General features: G+C 38.8%; 1 protein-coding gene across 5 annotated transcripts in view; it reads right to left on the bottom strand.

Annotated features, from left to right (window-relative positions):
- The window catches only part of BBS4 (Bardet-Biedl syndrome 4), a 75,114-nt gene that overhangs the window by 17,410 nt on the left and 34,564 nt on the right, over positions 1-23,140 (bottom strand). For 3 of the 5 annotated variants that reach the window (XM_007122105.4, XM_007122106.4, XM_028495025.2), the window contains exons 3-5: positions 4,417-4,496; positions 2,369-2,432; positions 672-783 (exon numbers count right to left, since the gene is read on the bottom strand). In XM_007122105.4, coding sequence (XP_007122167.1) covers positions 672-783; positions 2,369-2,432; positions 4,417-4,496 — 256 coding nt within the window. Of the gene's footprint in view, positions 1-671; positions 784-2,368; positions 2,433-4,416; positions 4,497-5,135; positions 5,226-23,140 lie in introns of those variants that run through there. The other 2 variants (XM_028495024.2, XM_028495023.2) reach the window with 2 other exon arrangements.

The raw sequence follows: 23,140 nt of genomic DNA, 5'->3' as shown, positions 1-23,140 counted from the left end.
ACCATGTTAAACAAAAACTGCCACAATATTCCATCATGATCTATTAGGGACAGGCCCTTCTCTCCCAAACTAAGTCTCTTTCCTTGATACTGGATCATCATTCTGGAGACACAGGGGAAAATCAGCCTCTATGCAAAGACAGTGCAGGTTATGAATGACAATGTAGGTAAGAAAGTGAGAGTGGGAACTCCACAGAACACTTTACTACTCTGGAGTAGTAAAGCTATTAGTACTTAACAGCTGATAAAGACAATGGAGGTTGCCTGCCTCCAGGAACCTTCAGGGCATTCACTCAACAAACACTTACTAAAAACCTACTGTGTATCTAGTATTATGCTAAGTGTTGGAACAGTAGGTGAGAAAAATTCCATGGGCTGCCAATAGGATTAGGGTACTTGAGGCACAAAATGTTCCTATTTATATGAGAAACATTATTGGTGTTCCCCCATCAAACTAGAATATACAGTGTTTGAAATACTCAGTTCCTTTATACTAGTTATCTCATTTTCTCAAATTTCAAAATTAATCCACACTCTTCAAAGTGAATCTACTATACCCATTAAGCAACCCTCCCTCTATTTATCCGGCTGCCAGAAGCAGCTCCAGCCTGAGAGTGCACTTTACACTGTTCTCTGTCAGTGCCCTAGGGCCTCCAGGCTGCCAATACTCACAAAGATCTGGCCACCTGCTTGAGGTTATCAGCAGACTGAGGGCTGAGAACGGCACACGTCTGAAAGAGTTCTAGGGATTCTTGGATATTTCCTTCCAGGCGAAATATCAATGCTGCCAAGAAAGAGAAAACACAGAAAATAAAATCATGTTCTAGGAAGAATGGAGCCTGACATCTGAAAAACTGGAGAAGAGGGAGGTAGGAAATCGTATCAAAGAAATCCTTTCGATAATTGTGTCTCTAATACAATCAGATATGACTTCAGATGGATTGAAACAAGCAGCAAAGTTGTTGATGAGCTAAAACCTTTTTTTTAAGGTGTCTGGAATCTACCTATTATTCCTCCACTCCCAGCTTCCACCACGCAGATAACTGGGTGCCTTGTAAATTATCCCACAAACTCTTCACTATAAGAACATTCTTACAGCTCCTCATCAGATGCTCTATTTATCATGATAATTCCGACATCCACCTGATAGTTTTCAGAGAGTACACCCAAATGGGGCAAGTGCAATCAATAACTCAAGTCCACCAAGGAGATGCTGGCAAAGAATGCAGTAATATTTCAGACTTGGTTTTCAGTATAGCAACCAATCAGAATCAATCATTTTTCAGAAGAATTTACATGCTTAACTACTATCAGGCACTATAAGTCTGGAACTTGTGATATTGGGAATAAAAGAGCATTATTTGGGCTTCCCTGGTGGTGCAGTAGTTAAGAATCTACCTGCCAATGCACGGGACACGGGTTCGAGCCTTGGCCCGGGAAGATCCCACATGCCGCCGCGGAGCAACTATGCCCGTGCGCCACAACTATTGAGCCTGCTCTCAAGAGCCTGCAAGCCACAACTACTGAGCCCACGCACCACAACTACTGAAGCCCGCACGCCTAGAGCCCGTGCTCCGCAACAAGAGAAGCCACCGCAATGAGAAGCCCGCGCACCACAACGAAGAGTAGCCCCTGCTCGCCACAACTACAGAAAGCCCGCACACAGCAACAACGACCCAACATAGCCAAAAATAAAAACAAATAATTTATTTTTTTAAAAAAGAGCATTATTTGCCATGATGTCCTAGATATGTCAATATCTTACCAATTATGTCAGAAAATTATATATTAATCTGAAGACTACAAATGCAATGAGTGGTCAACAAAACCATTCACTTACATCAAAGAGTCAAAAAGATAGTTCCTGGGAAAACTAAGGATGCTACTTTGGGCACTACAGAGTAAAATTCCAGTCAGTGGTTCCTATACTTGATTTCTGATGAATTTCAGTTATTCTGTTTTATCCTGTATACCTCTAGGCTTCTTCCCTTCATCCCGACTCACGTTACAAAAAATCCCCAAGCTTTTCCTCATCTCTTTTCGCTTGACTAGAAGGAACCCTTCCAAAAGCCTCTTCTGGACCTGAAACTGCTGCATGAGACAGGGACCCTAACAACTGTTCTGAAAAACACTAGCTGGAAACTAGAATAGGGGTGAAGGATAGTAGCAAGTTTTTTTAAGAGAACTAGTCGTTTCTGAGGTCAAATCCAGCACAATAATCATGTACTGATTTCAAAAAACAGTAATATTGAATAAGAGATCTGTGGAACATTTACTTGAATTTAAGGATTTCGTAAGTTGTTTGATCTTTTTCCAGAACCTACGCAGAGTGTGCACTCTGGCAAGAAGAGAAGAAATATATGTCTTACCTTGGACATAGATAGCATATTCACATAACCCCTGAGTCTCCTGAAGCTGTTCTTTGATAACATCCTGAAAAAGAAAGAAACAATACTTCGGAGTAGTGGTTAAGTGTCTTCAAGTGTTTTTAAGAAAAGGTAAACATGGACAAGGAATACATGTAAGAAATCTACAATACTAATGATGACTAATAAAGTAGTTCATTCGGATTTTTTAAAAAATTTCAACTCTTGTTATGATTGCTTATTCTAGAACAGGGGTCAGCAAAGTACAGCCCACAGGCCAAATCCGACCCACACAGCCTATTTTTGTACAGGTCTCAAGCTAAGAGTGGTTTTTTTATTTTTAAAGGGTTATTAAAAAATAAGAGAAGATGAAGTACATGAGACACAGACTATCTGTGGCCTGCAAAGCCTAAAATATTTACCATCTGGCCCCTTACAGAAAAAGTTCGCCAACTCCTATCTACACTCTAACTAGGCAGGCTAAGAAAACTATGAAAAGATTTCCATGCACCATTATAGATGCTAGGAGCTCTCTGATGAGCAAAGTACAGGCTCTACCTTTGTCCTATGATGGGCTAAGACCAGGGAGCTATACAGCTGAGAGGGCAATCACCTGATTCTAACCTGAAGAATCAGGGAAGGCTTTCCAGGGTAAACAGTTTCAAATCCTGTGTTAGCAAGGGATGGAGGAAAAGCCGAGGTGGCCCAGAGAGTCAGAGAGAGAAGGGCTTCAGACGCCATGCTAAAAAAGGTCGAGAGCAATGGGAAAATCGTGATAAATTTTAAGTGGGAAGTAACCAGATTCTATTTGCTCCATTTTTGGAATGTTGTGGAAATAGATGGAAAGGAGGCAAGATTAGAGGCAATGTTGGCATAAGAACTCTGGTTAATTTAAATAAAAATGACAGGGATTAACTAAGGCGTGGGGTGGGGGGGGGGGTGGACAATGTGTTGAGATAGTAAGAGAAGGATCTCCAGGACTTGATGATTATCTATATTATATTAGGGAAAGTGGGTCAGAGGATTCTGACACAGAGAGCTGGGTGAATGATGGTACCTATCCCCGAGACAGGGAACTGGAGAAGGAATAGGTTTGGAAAGAAGAAGATAAATTCAGCTACAGAAAAGATGAATTTGAAATGCCTGGGAAGCATTCAGTACGTATCTCTAAGATCAGGAAGAAGTGTATGGAATGAGCAGAGAAAGGAGTCAAGGACAGAACCTAGAAATAGCCCCAACTCTTAAGAAAAAAGCAAAAGAAGAGAAGCCAAAAAAAGGGAACAGAGAAAGTGGTCAATAAAGGAAAAGGGAAATAAGAAAAGGATAATATCACAGATGAAAAAAAAATCTTTCAAGATTCATACTGGAACATTGCTAGTTCTTTACATTGTCATAGGTACAAATGTCACAGGTATAAAACTACAACCTTAAAAGCATTACAAAGCTCCGAATGCCAAAAAACGAGAATACCAGGGATATATTTTGCATGATGATACTATTCTCTGCCAGCAAGTATGTAACGTATATAGTAAGTTACCAAAGATACAGTTTAGAGAAAATACAAATGGTTTTAAAATATATAAAGGACCAAGCTCACCATAATAAGAGAATTATAAAACTCAATGAAATACCATTTTTCACCTATCCAGAGATCAAACAGTTAAATACTATGCCATATTGAACATCTGCTCTCCACCATGAGACCAACAAGTCCCAGCCAGTGGCTGCTCCTTCAGCCTGGTCTTGAAATGAGAAGACACATGGAGCACACTTGAATCTGACCCACAGCCTGTGGTCAAACCCAGCCAACCTACAGCCAATCTGAAGGCCCATGAGTAATAAGTATCTGTTGTTAGAGGCCACTGACATTTTGAGGTTGTTTCTTAAGCAGCAATATCATAGCAAAAGCTAACCAATACACAAAATGCAGAGAAATGAGATTTCATACATTTTTAGTGAGAGCTAAACTGTCACACAAACTCTGAGTGACAGACACAGTTAGCTGCCTAACCAAAGCCTGCCTCTCGTGTTCTCTACCATTGGCCTCTCACCTTGCATGCTTCATAATCCTTCCGGATATAGTGGAGATGTATCAACCAGTTCTGCTTCTCCAAAATAGGAAACTCTGGAGCTGGGTAGCATATTTTGACAAAACAAACAACATAGTCATTGTTATTAGGTTTTCTCCTTGAGCACTGTCCTCAACTAACCACAAGCATACTGTAATATCACGTTAAATTCTTCATGCTGCTGATCATAAGAATACAGTGCATCAAAAATGTGTGGATTATTAAATTAAGAGATACCTGTCCTACTATTACACATTGAATATATACTTCTGTTCAGTTTTGGTCATTTATAATGTCGGTTTCTCAACTGATAACTTGCCTGAAGAGAAAAACAGAATCATTCTTTCCCTCTTTTCCTCTCTCTCTCTCCCTGGTTTTAGAACGTGAATAAGATGACTTTCCAAAGGATATTTCAGGAGTGTTACTAACAAAATATACATACCATAGTTAATATCACATCTGATAGATCAGAGGACCAGAAATAGCTAAACACAGTCTTAGCAATAGCTCAAATGTGAAACATTATACTGTTGCCCAGGAATGAGAAGTCAACAAGGAGAAAAATATTTGAGCCACTGAAAATGATTCATGATACAGAAACCCTGAGTTACTATCCCTTTGAATTCAATTAAAATACAGGTAAAAATATATTAAGAAATTATTTTTCTATGGTAAAAAGGATGACAAGTATTCACACCAACCTCAGAACAGTGGTGACCTCAAGGAAGAAAGAGGGAAGAGTAGAATTAGGAAGCAATAAAAAGGAGATTTCAACTGTTAAATGCTTTATTTATCAAAAAAATTAAAAGCTCTAAAGTATACATGGCTAAGTGTATTTATTTATTAAATCTGGCCTGTAAGTACACAGGTGTTTGTATTTTTTAATGCATTTTAATATATGCTTGTAATCCCTGTTTTGTTTTGTTTTAATGATCATTTTCTTTTTGTTGTTTTTGTTGGCCACACCACGCAGCACGTTGGATCTTAGTCCCTGACCAGGGATGGAACCCGCACCCCCTGCAGTGGCAGCGTGGAGTCTTAACCACTGGACCACCAGGGTACTCCCTGATTTTTAAAAATGTAAAAGAAAGGGTACAGCAGGGGAAGAAAGGGAAATGATTTGTAATCATTCTGTTCCAGAACCTTAGGTGATATATCAACGGAAAACCCAAGACTTATATGTCCACAGTATGACAGGAAGGAAAAAAAGCTTACTGTGACCCAGAATTAACATTGCAGGAACATAAAAATTAAGAATGCTGCTTACTCTTTCCCAAGAATAGGGAACAGCAACAGAATCTGTGAAGTGAAATTATGACAGAAAGTATGTATATGATTTTATATACTGGAAGAAAGAAAAAAAAGATAAATGTTAATCAACTAACTCTTCATCTTCTGATTACCCACATTCTCTGACTGAGACCACCCTTCTTCTAGTCAGCAAGGGCCTATGTGAGATTCTTCAATGACTTTTGTCTACTTCCTTCTCTTCCCCCAAGCCCCAACAATCATCAGATATTAGCCATTCATGTTCTGCCTAACTAACCACTTCCAGAATTAAATTTCCTACTAAAGACCACACAAATCACCAAGCTTAAAGATGGATGTGAGGGACTTCCCCTGGTGGTCCAGTGGGTAAGACTCCACGCTCCCAGTGCAGGGGGCCCGGGTTCGATCCCTGGTCAGGGAACTAGATCCTGCATGCATACCTCAACTAAGAAGTCCACATGCCACAACTAAAGATCCCACAAACCGCAACTAAAAGATCCCGCGTGCTGCAAAGAAGATTCCACGTGTCGCAACTAAAACCCGGCACAGCCAAAATTAAATAACTAACTAAATAAATACTGTTTTAAAAACCAAAACAACAAGACGGATATGAGTGGGTGTGCATGTAATCTTGGATCAAGTCTCAATTGTATGGCCTACCTCAATGTTACCTACCCTCTAAAGCAGCAGTCCCCAACCTTTTTGGCACCAGGGACCAGTTTCATGGAAGACAATTTTTCCAAGAACCGGGGGGATAGGGTGCAGGGGTCGTTTCGGTATGATTCAAGCACATTACATTTATTGTGCACTTTATTTCTATTATTACTACATTGTAATACATAATGAAATAATCATACAACTCGCCATAATGCAGAATCCGTCGGAGCCCTGAGCTTGTTTTCACTTGCCACTCACTGACAGGGTTTTGATATGCGTCTGCAAGCAATTGATTTATTATGGTCTCTGTGCAGTCAAACCTCTCTGCTCATGATAATCTGTATTTGCAGCCGCTCCCAGCACTAGCCTCACCGCCTCAGCTCCACGTCAGATCATCGGGCATTAGATTCTCATAAGGAGCACGCGACCTAGATCCCTCGTATGCGCAGTTCACAGTGCGGTTCCCGCTTCTATGAGAATATAATGCCACCGCTGATCTGACAGGAGGCGGAGCTCAGGCGGTAATGCAAGTGATGGGGAGCAGCTGTAAATACAGATGAAGCTTCACTCGCTTGCCCACAGCTCACCTCCTGCTGCGAGGCCCAGTTCCTAATGGGCCACGGACCGCTACCGGTCCATGGCCCAATGGTTGGGGACACCTGCTGTAAAGGGAAGGAGACAACTGAATCCTTTGAGTTTACAATATCACTAAGTATCATTGTTTCCACAACCTAAAAGAAAATTTATAAAATGCAAATTTGAGTCTTCCCTATTATTACAATCTTACAATAAAAAATGAGGCATTTTTTGTGTTCCATGGGTGAAGAATGGAGGAAAAAAATGCTCAATTTGTAAGGTATCTCAAGAGCCCAGAGGCTCATGAAATGGAGTACTAGGGCTGAGAAGAAGGGAAAGCACCACCAAATTCAAGTGCCTAACAGTCATTTCACACTCCTGACGATACAGTTTGTCTAAAAGCTAAAAGAACTTTAGGCTCGTCAAAGACTTTATAAATCATTTCAGTGCCCCATAACTGTCCTATTAACTGTGTAGTCTTGGGAAATTTAGTTTCCTCATCTATAAAATAGAGACTCGGGCTTCCCTGGTGGCGCAGTGGTTGAGAGTCCGCCTAACGATGCAGGGGAAACGGGTTCGTGCCCCGGTCCGGGAAGATCCCACATGCCACGGAGCGGCTGGGCCCGTGAGCCATGGCCGCTGAGCCTGCGCTCCGCAATGGGAGAGGCCACAGCAGTGAGAGGCCTGCGTACTGGAAAAAAAAAAAAATAGAGACTCATTCATTCATTCAATAAATATTCACTGAGTACCAACCACATGCCAGGCACTGGGGATACAAGAGCAAACAAAACTGGTTATAAGCTTTCAGGGAGCTTATAATCAGGGCAGGGGTGGGAGGTGCAGGTTCGGAGAGTGCTGGCAGAAGGGACAGATGATAATAAAATCTCCATTATCAGTGATATTCTTCTCACATTTAAATAGGAGAGAGCCAGGGGATAAAATACCCCACAGAGATGTGAAGATTGAATGACAATACATATAAAGAGGTTCAAGTACTGTCTGGTACACGCTAACCCCTAAAGAAGCGTTAACTGTTGTTGCTGTTATTTTATCATCATTATTATTAGTCATTTTCAAAAATGAGGAAATTCTGGATACCACAGAAATCCCTATGAATTCTGAATTTACAGTTAGAATTTTACCTGTAAATGTGTAAGTTGAATTTCTTGTATTCCAAATCATTGCTCATTCCAATTCCCCCTACAAACAGGGATACTTACTGGTTCTTATATGCTTTCACAAGTATTATGAGAATTACCTATTTGAAAGGTCCTCTAAAAAAGAGAGGCATGTAAGTGCAAAGTAGAGCCGCCTCTATTTTACAGCAGAGCAAGGTGGTCATCTCCCATGTTACACTTTAGTACGAGTGTGTATTACCATGGAAGTCAGGTGGCCAGCTGATGAGATAAAGACAAGGTAAAGCCTTTCAGTCATCACCAAGGCAGTGGGGGCAGAAGGCTGGCAACAATATTCCCTTGCCCTTCTCTTCTCCTGCCCCCATTCCACTCTTTTGTGACACCTCTTTCTTTCTTCCTCTAAGGATGCACAAGACATATCTTAAACAATTCCATAACTGAACAAACATGACATCACAAGAATTCTTCCTCCCTGTAATTTGCCCTAGGTGCGAAATTCTCATAGAAATAACCAAAACTCAAAACTTTACATAAAACTGGTTAATGGTAGTGAACAGCATCCTGGATATATGAATGTTGAGCAGAAAATTATTGTGCTTTGAATTTTTAGTTGAAAAATTTTCTAAAATGACTAAGGCTTTTGTAAGTACATTGTAAATGAACTATTCTTTGGTAAAGGATCTCTTCCAGGACCAGAAGACAGGCAGCAAATCAAATTTTTATATGCAGAAGTCCAATCTTGATTCAGTACCAGACTTCTATGGGACTTAGAGCAAGTTATTTAAGTCTCTGGGCCTCCATTTTCATGCCTATAATTTTCACTGGAAAATTACGGAAAATCTGAAAGTGATCATTCAATAAAATGTTAATCTCCTCATGTTATAATAGGAATTATAACACTTTTCTACCTCAATATATTATTTGAGACATCAAAAGATATAACAAATCTTGAAAAGAATGTAAATGGAAGACATTTTTACTAGTATCGATTTGAGCTCTGTATCAGACAGGGTCTAACAAGGAAACCCAGAAACCACTTGAGGATTTAGAACAGAAGGACTTCAATGCAGTGAACAGGTGAGGGAAGAAATGAGAGGCCCAACAGGGAACAGTGATGCAAATCAGAGGTTAGCATGGGAACAAGTCACTACCACCTCTAGGCTGACGGAAAAAGGGAGGGAATGTATTGCTACCAGTATCCAAGGCTGAAGTTACCTGGAGGAAGCTGAAAACAGAATGGCCTGACTGGCAGAGCAACAAAAGAGACGCTTCCCGAAACCACCCCACTCCGCCAACTTTCCAAAGCAGAGAGAAAGAGGGGAAAGCCCTGGCTTCTCCTACTTCCTACCCTCCAATCTCTTGCCAGTTCCTCTCACTTGCTAACCCAGCCAGAAACTGCTGACACCAGAGCCTGGGAAGGAATGAAGCCCGTAAGGGTCAGCTGCTCACAATACTCAGTGGAGAAGGGAAGGGTGAGGAATGGATCTGAGGGCAAACAGGCCCAGGATCAGCAGAAATACCAACTCTGCTCAGGAACATAGATGATGATGGAGGAGGAGGAAACTGGACTGAATCAGTAGTCACCCAAGGATCCACGTTAGAAGATAACTTTTTAAAAAAATATTAAACTGCTACCTATCAAACTTGTTCGCTTCTCATGAGCTCAAAATGGGATGAGGAAGAAAGGAAAAGGTCATATAAAAGTTCAATTATGGTTTTACTACATACCCTAGATTATTTTATTTTACTTTCTCAAATCAAAACTTAATTATATTTTATCCTTCTTAGGGGCGCATGGGCGTGTGTATCCCCCATGTGTATTTATATACGATATTTTTATATATCTATATGATTTACTTATATCTATAATTATATAATATTGATATGTAATTTATATATATATGTATTTGATATATATCTATATCAAAGTGTTTTTTCCCCTATTATAACACTGAATGTTCCCATGAGGCTAGTGAGTCACGCAATTCAGGGACTATTCCAACATTACAGATGAGGAAATTAAGACTCCAGAGGTTAAGTGATTTGCCCATACTCAACAACTAATTAATGGAAGAGGCAGGAGTATAGCCCAGGTCCCCAAAGTTACTCGTTAAACTATACCAAGTTTCTGCCCCAACTGTAAATGACTTTCTAATTTTAAAATATAAGTGTCTGGGCTATCAACTTAGCAACACAAAATTAATAATGATTTTAAAGTTTTTCTATTATTAAAAAAAGCAGGGCTTCCCTGGTGGCTCAGCGGTTAAGAATCTGCCTGCCAATGCAGGGGACACGGGTTGAAGCCCTGGTCCGGGAAGATCCCACATGCTGCGGAGAAACTAAACCTGTGCACCACAACTACTAAGCCTGCGCTCTAGAGCTCGCAAGCCACAACTACTGAAGCCCACGCACCTAGAGCCCGTGCTCCGCAACAAGAGAAGCCACAACAATGAGAAGCCCACGCACCGCAACGAAGAGTAGCCCCTGCTCACCGCAACTAGAGAAAGTCCACGGGCAGCAACCAACACCCAATGCAGCCAAAAATAAATAAATAAAATAAATAAATTTATGAAAAAAAAAAGCAGAACAGGATTTTTAACATATTAAGGTAGCAAGATTTTCAAATTTTTGAAAAAATTGGTTTTTTTTTAAATACATACTTATGGTAAGACAAAACTGAAAGGACACAGAGTATTAAAGACTCCATTATTCCTCCTCACTAGAGGTGAATAGTTAGTATTTTCTAAGGAATTTCTATGCCTATATAAGCATATGGGCAAATGTACACGTGTACATGTACACAAAGGGGATTATATTAAACATATTTGGAAACTGTCTGCTTATATCTACTGAACCTAAGTACATCCTTTCCAGTGACCCAGCAATCCTGCTCCTAGGTGCATGTGTACCCAAAAAACATATATTGATACTTCATGGTGGCATTATGTGTAACATCTCAAAATTAAAGTATCCCAAATGTTCATTCAGAGTAAAATGAACAAACTGGAGTATCGCCCCACAATGTACTGATAATACTAGATTATAATGAAAAAAAAAAAAAAAAAACAGCCACTACTACATGCAACAATATAGATGAATACCACAAAGATAATTCTGAGCAAAGAAGGCAGATATTAAAAAGTACATACTGAATGATTCCATCCATTTATATTAAGTTGAAAAGCAGGCAAAACTGATCTACATGGTAGACGTTAGATACAAGTAACTACCTTTGAGAGGAGCGGTTAATGACTGGTAGGGGGCATGATGGAGGCCTCTGGGATGCTGATGATGTTCTATAACTTAATCAGGATCGTTAGTACCTGAATATGTTCACTTCGTAAAAATTTACTGAGCTGTACAATTATAATTTATGCACTTTTCCGTATGTATGGTATATGTCAATAAAAAAGTTTCAAGAATCAAACTAGGGCTTCCCTGGTGGCGCAGTGGTTGAGAGTCCGCCTGCCGATGCAGGGGACACGGGTTCGTGCCCCGGTCCGGGAAGATCCCACATGCCGCAGAGCAGCTGGGTCCGTGAGCCATGGCCGCTGAGCCTGCGCGTCCAGAGCCTGTGCTCCGCAAAGGGAGAGGCCACAGCAGTGAGAGGCCCGCATACCGCAAAAAAACTAAACAAAAAAGAATCAAACTAAACACCTCCTCAACCAAAAACATTAATTTCTGCGGGACTTCCCTGGTGGCGCAGTGGTTAAGAATCTGCCTGCCAAAGCAAGGGGAGACGGGTTCGAGCCCTGGTCCAGGAAGAGCCCACATGCCGCAGAGAAACTAAGCCCATGCGCCACAACTACTGAGCCTGCGCTCTAGAGCCCGCATGCCACAACTAATGAAGCCCGCGTGCCTAGAGCCTGTGCTCCACAACAAGAGAAGCCACAGCAATGAGAAGCCCATGCACCGCAATGAAGAGGAGCCCAAGCTCGCTGCAACGAAGACCCAACACAGCCAAAAATAAATAAATAAATTTATTTTTTTTAAATTTAATTTCTGCAATACCAGTGCAGAAGGGGTGGGGGGACATACAACTCAGTCTGCGGGTAAAGGTCAAGACTTCCTAGACAAGACACAAAAGGCATTAACCATAAAGGAAAAAAATTAATAAATCAGCCTTCTATCCAAATTAAAACTTCTGATCATCAAAAGATACATTAAGGAAGTGAAAAGGTAAGACACAGGCTGAGTTGTGGAGACAAAATTCACAATACATATAATAGGGAAAGGGCTTGGACCCCAAATATATTAAAGAATTCTTAAAAATCAATAATAAGAAAACAAACAATCCAATTTAAAAATAAGCAAAAGACTTAAATGTTTCCTTCACAAAAGAAATTAGTGACCAATAAGTATATGAAAAGGTGTTCAACATCACTAGTCATCAGAATAATGCAAATTAAAGTCACAATAAGATACTACAACATACGCACCATCATGTCTAATGTGAAAAAGATGGACAGTATCAAATGCTGGTTTGAATTTACAGCAAGCAGAACTCTCATAATTGCTGGTGGGAGAGTAAAATAGTACAACCACTTTGGAAAACAGTTTTGCAATCTCTTATAAAGTTAAAACATATACTTTACATATGACCCAGCAATTCCACTCCCTAGGTACTTACCTTACACAAAAATGGAAACACATGCCCCACACCCACAAAAAGATGTATAAATGTTCATAGAAGCTTTTACATAACTGTCGAAAACTGGAAACAACACAAATGTTCATCAACAGGAAAATGGATAAACAAATTGTGGTATAGTCTTACAACAGAATACTAGACAGCACTTTCAAAAAATAAAAGAACTACTGATATATATATATATATATATATATATATATATATCTCAACATGGATGAATCTCATAAACATTATGCTGAGTAAAAGATGCCAAAAGCTAAATAGTACATACTGTATGACTGCATGGCAGGAAGTTCAAGCACAGACAAAATTAACTTTCAGGGACAGAAATCAGAACAATGATTCCCTCTAGGACAGAACTGAAGGATTGACTGTGAGGAAACTTTCTGGGTGATAAAAATGGTTAACTCGACCTGAGTGATGATTACATAAGTACATATAGTTATCAAAATTCAAAAGTTGGGCACTTAAGATTTGTAGATTTTACTAGCATTGGGAAAAAAATAAAAGTTAAATTTAATTTTTTATTTAAATTAAAAGTTAACATTGTTCCTCAAAAAAAAAAAAAAAAATCAAACAGAATTACCACATGAACCAGCAATTCCACTTCTGTGTGCATACCCAAAAGAGCTGAAAGCAGAGAGCCTCTTTCTACAGTTGCTGCTAAGATGCTTCCAAGGAAGCTAAGGCCACATTGGGGTGAGGCCCTGAATAGCACCGAGCCTGGCAGCCACCAGCTGGGCACCTTTCAGCTTCATCTACTTGGCCTCATTCTGCACTACAATAGGTGACAGTCACAGACGATAGATCAATGTTCTCATTAAAGCAGCCAATGTAAATGCTGAACCCTTCTGGCAAGGCTTTTGTGCAAAGGCTCTGGCCATCACCAACCTGGGAAGCCTCATCTGTAATGTAGGGGCTGGTGGACCTGCCCCAGCAGGAGGTCCCACCGCCTCCACCACTGCTCTCCAGCTAAGAAGAAAGTGGAAGGCAAAGAAAGAAGAACATGAGGAGTCCAATGACAACAAGAGCTTTTTGACTAAATCTCTTTTGTAACACATTCAATAAAAAGCTGAAGTCCTATTAAAAAAAAAAAAAAAAAAGTAGGTACTCAAACAGGTATTTATACACCAACATCCGTAGCAGTGATGTTGACAAGGGCCAAAAGGCTGAAACAACCCATATGTCCATCAACAGATGAGTGGATACACAAAATATGTACTGCATATACATACAATGGAATATTATTCAGCCTTAAAAAGGAATGAAATTCTGTCTAACATGTTATAATACGGATAAACCTTGAAAATATTATGCTAAGTGAAATAAGTCAGACACAAAAGGATAAATATTGTATGATCCTGCATATATGAAATATCCAGAATAGGCAAATTCATAGAGACAGAAAGCAGAATAGAAGTTACCAGGGGCTAGAGGCGAGGGGAAGTGGGGAGTTATTATTTAATGGGTACAGAATTTGTTTAGGGTGCTGAAAAAGTTTTGTAAATAGATAGTGGTGATGGTTGCACAACATGGTGAATGTAATTAATGCCACTGAATTGTACTTTTAAATGGTTAAAGAAGTAAATTTTATGTATATCTTGCCACAATTTTAAAAAGAATCTTCTATTAAAAAATACTCTGGGGGGCTTCCCTGGTGGCGCAGTGGTTGAGAGTCTGCCTGCTGATGGAGGGGACACGGGTTCGTGCCCCGGTCCGGGAAGATCCCACATGCCGTGGAGCGGCTGGGCCCGTGAGCCATGGCCGCTGAGCCTGCGTGTCCAGAGCCTGTGCTCCGCAACGGGAGAGGCCACAGCAGCGAGAGGCCCGCATACCGCCCCCTCCCCCGCAAAAAAAAATACTCTGGGGACTTTCCTGGTGGCGCAGTGGTTAAGAATCTGCCTGCCAATGCAGGGGACACAGGTTCGAGCCCTGGTCCGGGAAGATCCCACATGCCGCGGAGAAACTAAGCCTGTGCACCACAACTACTGAGCCCACGTGCCACAACTACTGAAGCCCGCATGCCTAGAGCCCGTGCTCCGCAACAAGAGAAGCCACCGCAATGAAAAGCCTCACACTGCAACAAAGAGTAGCCCCCGCTCTCTGCCACAAGAGAAAGCCCGCGCACAGCAACGAAGACCCAACAGAGCCAAAAATAAATAAATTAAATAATTTTTAAAAAAATACTCTAAAAACAAACCACAAGCTGAGATTAAGTTTATCACATAGTAAATACTGTCTCAGGTTGTAGATAAAACTCATTCTGGGCTATATAGCCACCGCAAAATGGATAAGGTCTTCAATGAAGACTCCTTTAAAGAAGGAAATATGCCCATGAAGTAAATCAATTAACTCACCTCAATTATGGATAAGGTCCTCAACTGAAAGCCAGAAGAAAGTCATCTGAGGTCATATCATAAGCAAAAATGAAGAGGACTTAAGTAGCCCCGTGTAGGATATTATTTTCTCAGAAGCATCAAGTAGTTCTGATAAACAATTCCAAATAAGTTGCTTGTTCTTGAAAAAGTCCTAATATATTTGGACAAAAATCCCAAATAGAAAGTTGTTTATCCCTTCCACAGCTGGCACTCACTACCCTCAAGATTAGAGTCAAGCTAGGATATGGGCCTCTCAAGCTGAGGAGGGAAGGGGGCAGGATGGGGGACAACATTCAAATCTAGACTCAGAACTTCTCAGTCAAAATGCCACGAATGCTGCTTGTTCAAATAAAGTCTCTCTGCCTGCTAATCCAACTTCTGTGTGAATTCCTCACATTAAACTTACCAACTTCCTACCTTCTACTTTAAAGTATCATACTACTTAACCACAGCAGTGGTTCTCAATCAGGAACAATTTTGTACCCCCAGGGAACACCTGGCAATATCTGGAGACATTTTTGGTTGTCACAACTGGGTGCTACTAACATCTACTAGGTAGAGGTGAAGGATGCCGTTAACATCCTACAATATACAGGACAGCTCCCACAACAGTTACCTTGCCCAAAATGTCAATAGTGCCAAGGTTGAGAAAATCTGAACTACAAATTAAAAAGACATCTAAGGATTTTTTTAAATTTTATTGAAGTATGGTTGATTTACAATGTTGTGTTAATTTCTGCTGTACAGCAAAGTGACTCAGTAATTTATACATATATATATTCTTTTTTATATTCTTTTCCATTATGATTTATCTGTGTCATACAGTAAGACCTTGTTGTTTATCCATCCTATATACAATAGTTTGCATCTGCTAGTTCCAAACTCCCAATACTTCCCTCCCCCACCCCTTCCCCCTTGGCAACCACAAGTCTGTTCTCTATGTCTGTGAGTCTGTTTCTGTTTCATAGATATGTTCGTGTCATATTTTAGATTCCACATATAAGTGATATCAATATGGTATTTGTCTTTCTCTTACTTCACTTAGTATGATAATCTCTAAGTCCATCCATGTTGCTACAAATGGCTTTATTTCATTCTTTTAATGGCTGAGTAATATTCCATCGTATATACATATATGACATCTTCTTTATCCAGTCATCTGTTGATGGACATTTAGGTTCTTTCCATGTCTTGGCTATTGTAAATAGTGCTGCTATGAACATAGGGGTACATGTATCTTTTTGAATTAGAGTTTTGTCTGGGTATATGTCCAGAAGTGGAATTGCTGGATTATATGGCAACTCTATTTTTAGTTTTTTGAGGAACCTCCATACTGTTTTCCATAGTGGCTGCACCAATTTACATTCCCACCAACAGTATAAGAGGGTTCCCTTTTCTCCACACCCTCTCCAGGATTTACTATTTGTAGACTTTTTAATGGATATGGGCCTTTTTTTTTCATGGCAATTCTGACTGGTGTAAGGTGTTACCTCATTGTAGTTTTGATTTGCATTTCTCCAATAATTAGCAATGATGAATGCCTTTGCATGCGCCTATTGGCCATCTGTGAGACATCTAAGGATTTCACAGTGAAATGCGGAAGCTTTTTGTTCAAAACACTACTTTGATTTTTACTTTGTCAAAGTTCATTAACCCTGAAGGCTGATTTTTTTCCTGTTTACTTTACACTTCCCTAGATTTTCCAAATTTCTATAAGCTTATATTGATTTTCTCATCAGAAAATCATAAACTTGTATTTAAAAATAAAGACCATTATCCTTTCCTTTTCTGTCATCTTTTTCCCTAAAGACAATTTTCCTTCAGGCTGGCTGTATCTTGGGTTTTTTCTATTCACATTTTATTCATTATTGTTCTGTATCTGGAGCAGGAATGACCAGTTTACTGCACCATGAGTTTACTGCACCATCTTAATTGGAAGCCCAATTTAACATCAGAATTCAAGAGAAATTACTGAGTAATATTAAACAAAGTTTTATACAAAACAAACTATTTTCTGTTATCTTATTCTTCAGAGTCAACCAATTCATATACCTGTACAATATAAAAGGCAAAGCGAAGTAAAAGAGAAGTAATCAGTAGCAGTACTACAAGCAGAGTCAGAATAACCACAAAGAAATAAAACAGAAGTGGAGCATATGATGATGGAAACAAGTGAGCTAGAATGGCTGCTGATTCCTGAAACAACACTGCGGGGGAGGGAGGACTGTCTGACAGTTTCCTGTGCATTCTCATTTGTACCTGTATCCTTCCAATATTTACATCACTTACTTATCTGACTGCCTGTGCTCTGCAAACAGTAATGATTATCCTCGACTCCTCAAAATTCACTGCTTATCAGTTGATTAAATCAAACTGATTAATGGTAATCCTATTTGTCCAATGACTGGCAGGCCCTATCAATTTAGCCCAATAAAAAAGTATTCTTAGGAGGTTCTGGGAAAAGTCTTTCTTATTTTTAAAAGAGAACCATAAGAAGCCAGACCATACAGCTGGCATTGGAAAAATGGAGGCTGAATGCCACTGGCAGCTATAATTCAGGAAAAGGCAGGCACTGGGCAACAGAGTAGAAAGGCAAAAAGAACTTAGGCCCTCATATATATCACTGAATTGCTTGACCAGCCCTGGAGCCCACTCTAATTCTGGACTTCTTCTTACATAAACCAATACATTTCCTTATTGTTTAAGGCACTTTGAGTTGGATTTTCTGTTATTTAGTGTTGAAAGCAACTCAGCTAAAACAAAGTCTGAAAAAGATGAACACATCCTTCATACAATACTGCACTCATATTTCTTACTTTTATTGTAAACATAATAAAAAATAATATAGAGAGAAATGCTGTGGGTACTACATATTAAGGATAAGAACATGAATAGCCAGTTTGGAGAGTAAGTTGGTAGAATTATTAAAGTTTAAAATGTGCATTTTTCCCCCCACAATTCACAATGACTCACGTACAAGAATGTCCATTACAGCAAATAGTGGTGAAAAATTAGAAACAACTTACATGCTATCAAAAAGAGAAGAAACTGCAATATATCCATACTATGGAATATTATATTTTAAAATAATGAAGTGATCTTTCCCTACTGACATGGAAAATCCTCCAAGATACACCAATCTAGCAAAATATATGTTACTATAATAGGAAAAAACAAATCTGACTCCATATTGGATCTGTTTCTTTCACTTTAACCTTTGTATTCTATTGCTTTTGCTTCAAGTTAAGAATGTTCCCTATAGCCTGAAATATACAGGACAGCCCATTCTCAAGGCTCTGACCTTTAAGGGTATAACACTTTTCCATTCATATAGAGATAAAAAGTTGCAGAATAGAGTATAACATTTGTCTTGTTTACAGGAACATCTGACCTATGAGGACAGCTGCAAGAACAAAGGATTCCTACACCAAGAAGTCTGCAACAACCAATCACAGCCCCTTCCCTTTTAGCATAAATGAAGCCTGAATTCTGACTTGGGTAAGACAGTTCTCTATGACATTAGTCCACCATCTTCCTTGCCCCAACACCTCATCTCCTGATTTATTGGCCTGATATGCAGCCAGCAGAATGAGCTTGGACTTGGTAACATTACCATTTATATGCAACACTCACGCAACAGTAAGCTATATATTTCTATTGCTATATACATACACACATAGTATAAAAATCTGAAAGACGCACACTGAATGGTAATAGTGATTATCTATAGACTGGATGGTGATTTAAGGAGTATTTTAGCTTTCTTTCTTTCTTTTTTTGTTAATATTCATTCATTTATTTAGTTGCCCCAGGTCTTAGTTGAGGCAGATGGGCTCCTCAGTTGCAGCATGCATGTGGGATCGAGTTCCCTGGCCAGGGATCGAACCTGGGCCCCCTGCATTGGGAGCTCAGAGTCTTAACCACTGCGCCACAGGGAAGGATACTTTTATTAGAATAGATTCTTAGGACAAGAAGTACTAGGTTAAACAATATGAACTTTTAAAGTTCTTGAAACTTATGGACAAGCATTTACTTAGAAGTATTGTGTCAATTCATACCTACATATTTCTATGCCTACAAGGGTGCCTAACATGATAATTTAAAAATAATAAATAACTTATCACTCCAGTTCCACATGCTACTTATGACAGTGAGGGAAAAAGGATGATACTTAGCTAAAACTTTCATTCTGAAATTAAATCAAGGACTTCCCTGGCGGTCCAGTGGTTAAGACTCCGTGTTTCCAATGCAGGGGGCACGGGTTCTATCCCTGGTCAGGAACTAAGATCTTGCACGCCATGTGGAGCGGCCAAAAAATAAAATTAAATCAAGACTAGACTCTCAATTCCTTTATATCTGCCTTCCTTTTCAGACTGAGAGAAAAAAATGTTGAAAAAGTGTTGGCTTTTTTTTTTAACCAAATGGTACTGAATAAGGTTCTTTCAGTCAATTTTTTAAAGGAAATACTGAAATAATTGAAGTATATATTTCTTAAAGAAAAAAAAAAAAACATAACTCAATCACTATTAAAACAGGCCTAGCCTCAACATAAAGACAAACAACCCAATTTAAAAATGGGTAAAGGATTTCAACAGACATTTCTCCAAAGAAGATATACAAATGGTCAATAAGCACATGAAAAGAAATGCCAACATCCTTAGTCATGAAAATGGAAATCACATGCACAATGAGAGACCACTTCACACCTACTAGGTTAGCTATTTTATAAAAAAAAAAAAGCAGCAGCAGCAGAAAATAACAGTGTTGGCAAAGAGGTGGAGAAATTAGAGCCCTCAAACATTGCTGGTGGAAATGTAAAATAGTTTGGATGCTATAGAGAACAGTTTCATATTTAACCCAGCAATTCCATTCTCAGGTATATACCCAAAAGAAATGGGATTCAAAAAGAAATTTGTACACCAATATTAACTACAGCATTATTCACAATAGCCAAGAGTTGGAAACAATCCAAGTGTCCACTAACAGATGAATGGATAAACAAAATGTGGTATATACATCCAATGGAATACTATGCAGCCTTAAAAAGGAATGAAGTTCTGACACATGCTACAACATGGATGAACCTTTAAAACATTATGCTAAGTGTAATAACCCAAACACAAAATGACAAATATTGTATGATTCTGCTTATATGAAATATCTAGAATAGGCAATTCATAGAGACAGAAAGTAGAATAGGTGTAGGGGATTAAAAGGTACAAACTATTAGGTATAAAATAAGCTACAAGGATATATTGTACAACACAGGGAATACAGCCAATATTTTACAATAACTATAAATGGAGTATAACCTTTAAAAATTGTGAATCACTATATTGTACACCTGTGACTTACATAATATTATACATCAACTATATACTTCAATTAAAAAAATAAAAGTAGAAGTTACAGGGACGGGGTGGGGGGAGAGGGAAAATGTAGTTACTGCTTAATGGGTACAGAGTTTCTGTTTGGAGTGATGAAAGAGTTTTGGAAATAGTGGTGATGGTTACAAAACATTGTAAATGTACTTAATGCCACTGGATTGTACACTTAAAAATGGTTAAAATAATTAACACATTGTAAATCAACTATATTTCAATTAAAACCTGGTTAAAATAGCAAATTGTATACTATATATATTTTCCTACAATTCCTGTATACTATATATATTTTCTACAATAATAAGGGAATTCCCTGACGGTCCAGAGGGTAGGACTCGGTGTGTTCACTGTGGTGACCCGGGTTCAATCCCTGGTCGGGGAACTAAGATCCCACAAGCCACATGGCGCAGCAAGAAAAAATTAAATTTAATTAAATTAAAAAAGAAAAAAAATAATGTAACATACAAAAACCCACTGAAGTGTACACTTTAAATGGGTGAATAGTATGGTTTAAAAAAAGAGGCCTATCTATGTGAGTAAAAATAAACAATTTGTTATATGCTGGTAGGTTTTATTGGAAAGTCGATCTCCCATAGGAGCTCCTTTTAATAAAAAAAACTTTTTATTTTAAATAATTTCAGGTTAAGAGAAAAGCTGAAAAAATAGTGCAAAGAATTCCTGCAGTCATTAGGGATCATTTTGGGTGATGAAAATGTTCTAAAAGTGGGTTGTGATGGTCACCGCACAACTATATAAATCTACTAAAAACTCATTGAATTGTTCACTTAAAATTGGTGAATGCCATATTGTATTTATTAAACCTCAATAAAACTGCCTAAGAAAACAAATAACCACTTTACCACAAAAACCTTTATTTCTTAAAAAAAGAATAGCCTTCTTACATAACCGTAGTAAAATTATCAAAATTAACATTGATACGATACTATTATCTACCGTACCAACCTTATTCATATTTTAACAAACATCCTAATAATTTCCTTTGTAGCAAAAGTCTTTAATTTTAAAATATTTTTAAAAGATGTTTCTCTGCTCTAGTTAGGACCAGGTGCCACATTCAGCTGTCGTGTCTCTTTAGCCTTCTTTCATCTCTTTCATGACCTCAACAGCTTTTTTTTTTGAATTTTATTTTTTTATACAGCAGGTTCTTATCAGTCATCCATTTTGCACACATCAGTGTATACATGTCAATCCCAATCTCCCAATTCATCACACCCACACCCCCACCACCCCGCTGCTTTCCCTGCTTGGTGTCCATATGTTTGTTCTCTACATCTGTCTCTCAATTTCTGCCTGCAAACCGGTTCATTTGCACCATTTTTCTAAGTTCCACATATATGCATTAATATACGATATTTGTTTTTCTCTTTCTGACTTACTTCACTCTGTATGACAGTCTCTAGACCCATCCACGTCTCAACAAATGACCCAATTTCGTTCCTTTTTATGGCTGAGTAATATTCCATTGTATATATGTACCACATCTTCTTTATCCATTAGTCTGTCCATGGGCATTTAGGTTGCTTCCATGACCTGGCTATTGTAAATACTGCTGCAATGAACACTGAGGTGCATGTGTCTTTTTCAATTAAGGTTTTCTCTGGGTATATGCCCAGTAGTGGGATTGTTGGATCATATGGTAATTTTATTTTTAGTTTTTCTCCATACTGTTTTCCATAGTGGCTGTATCAATTTACATTCCCACCAACAGTGCAGGAGGGTTCCCTTTTCTCCACACCCTCTCCAGCATTTGTTGTTTCAAGATTTTCTGATGATGCCCATTCTAACTGGTGTGAGGTGATACCTCATTATAGTTTTGAGTTGCATTTCTCTAATTAGTAATGTTGAGCAGCTTCTCACGTGCTTCTTGGCCATCTGTATGTCTACTTTGGAGAAATGTCTATTTAGGTCTTCTGCCCATTTTTGGATTGGGTTGTTTGTTTTTTAAATATTGAGCTGCATGAGCTGTTTATATATTTTGGAGATTAATCCTTTGTCCGTTGATTTGTTTACAAATATTTTCTCCCATTCTGAGGGTTGTCTTTTCATTGCTTATGGTTTACTTTGCTGTGCAAAAGCTTTTAAGGTTCATTAGGTCCCATTTGTTTATTTTTGTTTTTATTTCCATTACTCTAGGAGGTGGATCAAAAAAGATCTTGCTGTGATTTATGTCAAAGAGTGTTCTTCCTATGTTTTCCTCTAAGAGTTTTATAGTGTTCCGTCTTACATTTAGGATATCCTTGCCTCCTTTGTCATAGATTAGTTGACCATAGGTGCAAGGGTTTATCTCTGGGTTTTCTATCTTGCTCCACTGATCCTGTTTCTGTTTTTGTGCCAGTACCATATTGTCTTGATTACTGTAGCTTTATAGTATAGTCTGAAGTCAGGGAGTCTGATTCCTCCAGCTCCGTTTTTTTCCTTCAAGACTGCTTTGGCTATTCGGGGTCTTTTGTGTCTCCATACAAATTTTAAGTTTTTTGTTCTAGTTCCATCAAAAACGCCATTGGTAATTTCATAGGGATTGCACTGAATCTGTAGATTGCTTTGGGTAGTACAGTCATTTTCACAATATTGATTCTCCCAATCCAAGAACATGGTATATCTCTCCATCTGTTGGTATCATCTTTAATTTCTTTC

This window comes from Physeter macrocephalus, chromosome 11 (assembly GCF_002837175.3).
Source record: "Physeter macrocephalus isolate SW-GA chromosome 11, ASM283717v5, whole genome shotgun sequence".
NCBI classification, from domain to species: domain Eukaryota; kingdom Metazoa; phylum Chordata; class Mammalia; order Artiodactyla; family Physeteridae; genus Physeter; species Physeter macrocephalus.
The sequence above is the reverse complement of the archived record's forward strand: the minus strand, read 5'-3'. Positions and strand labels throughout refer to the sequence as shown.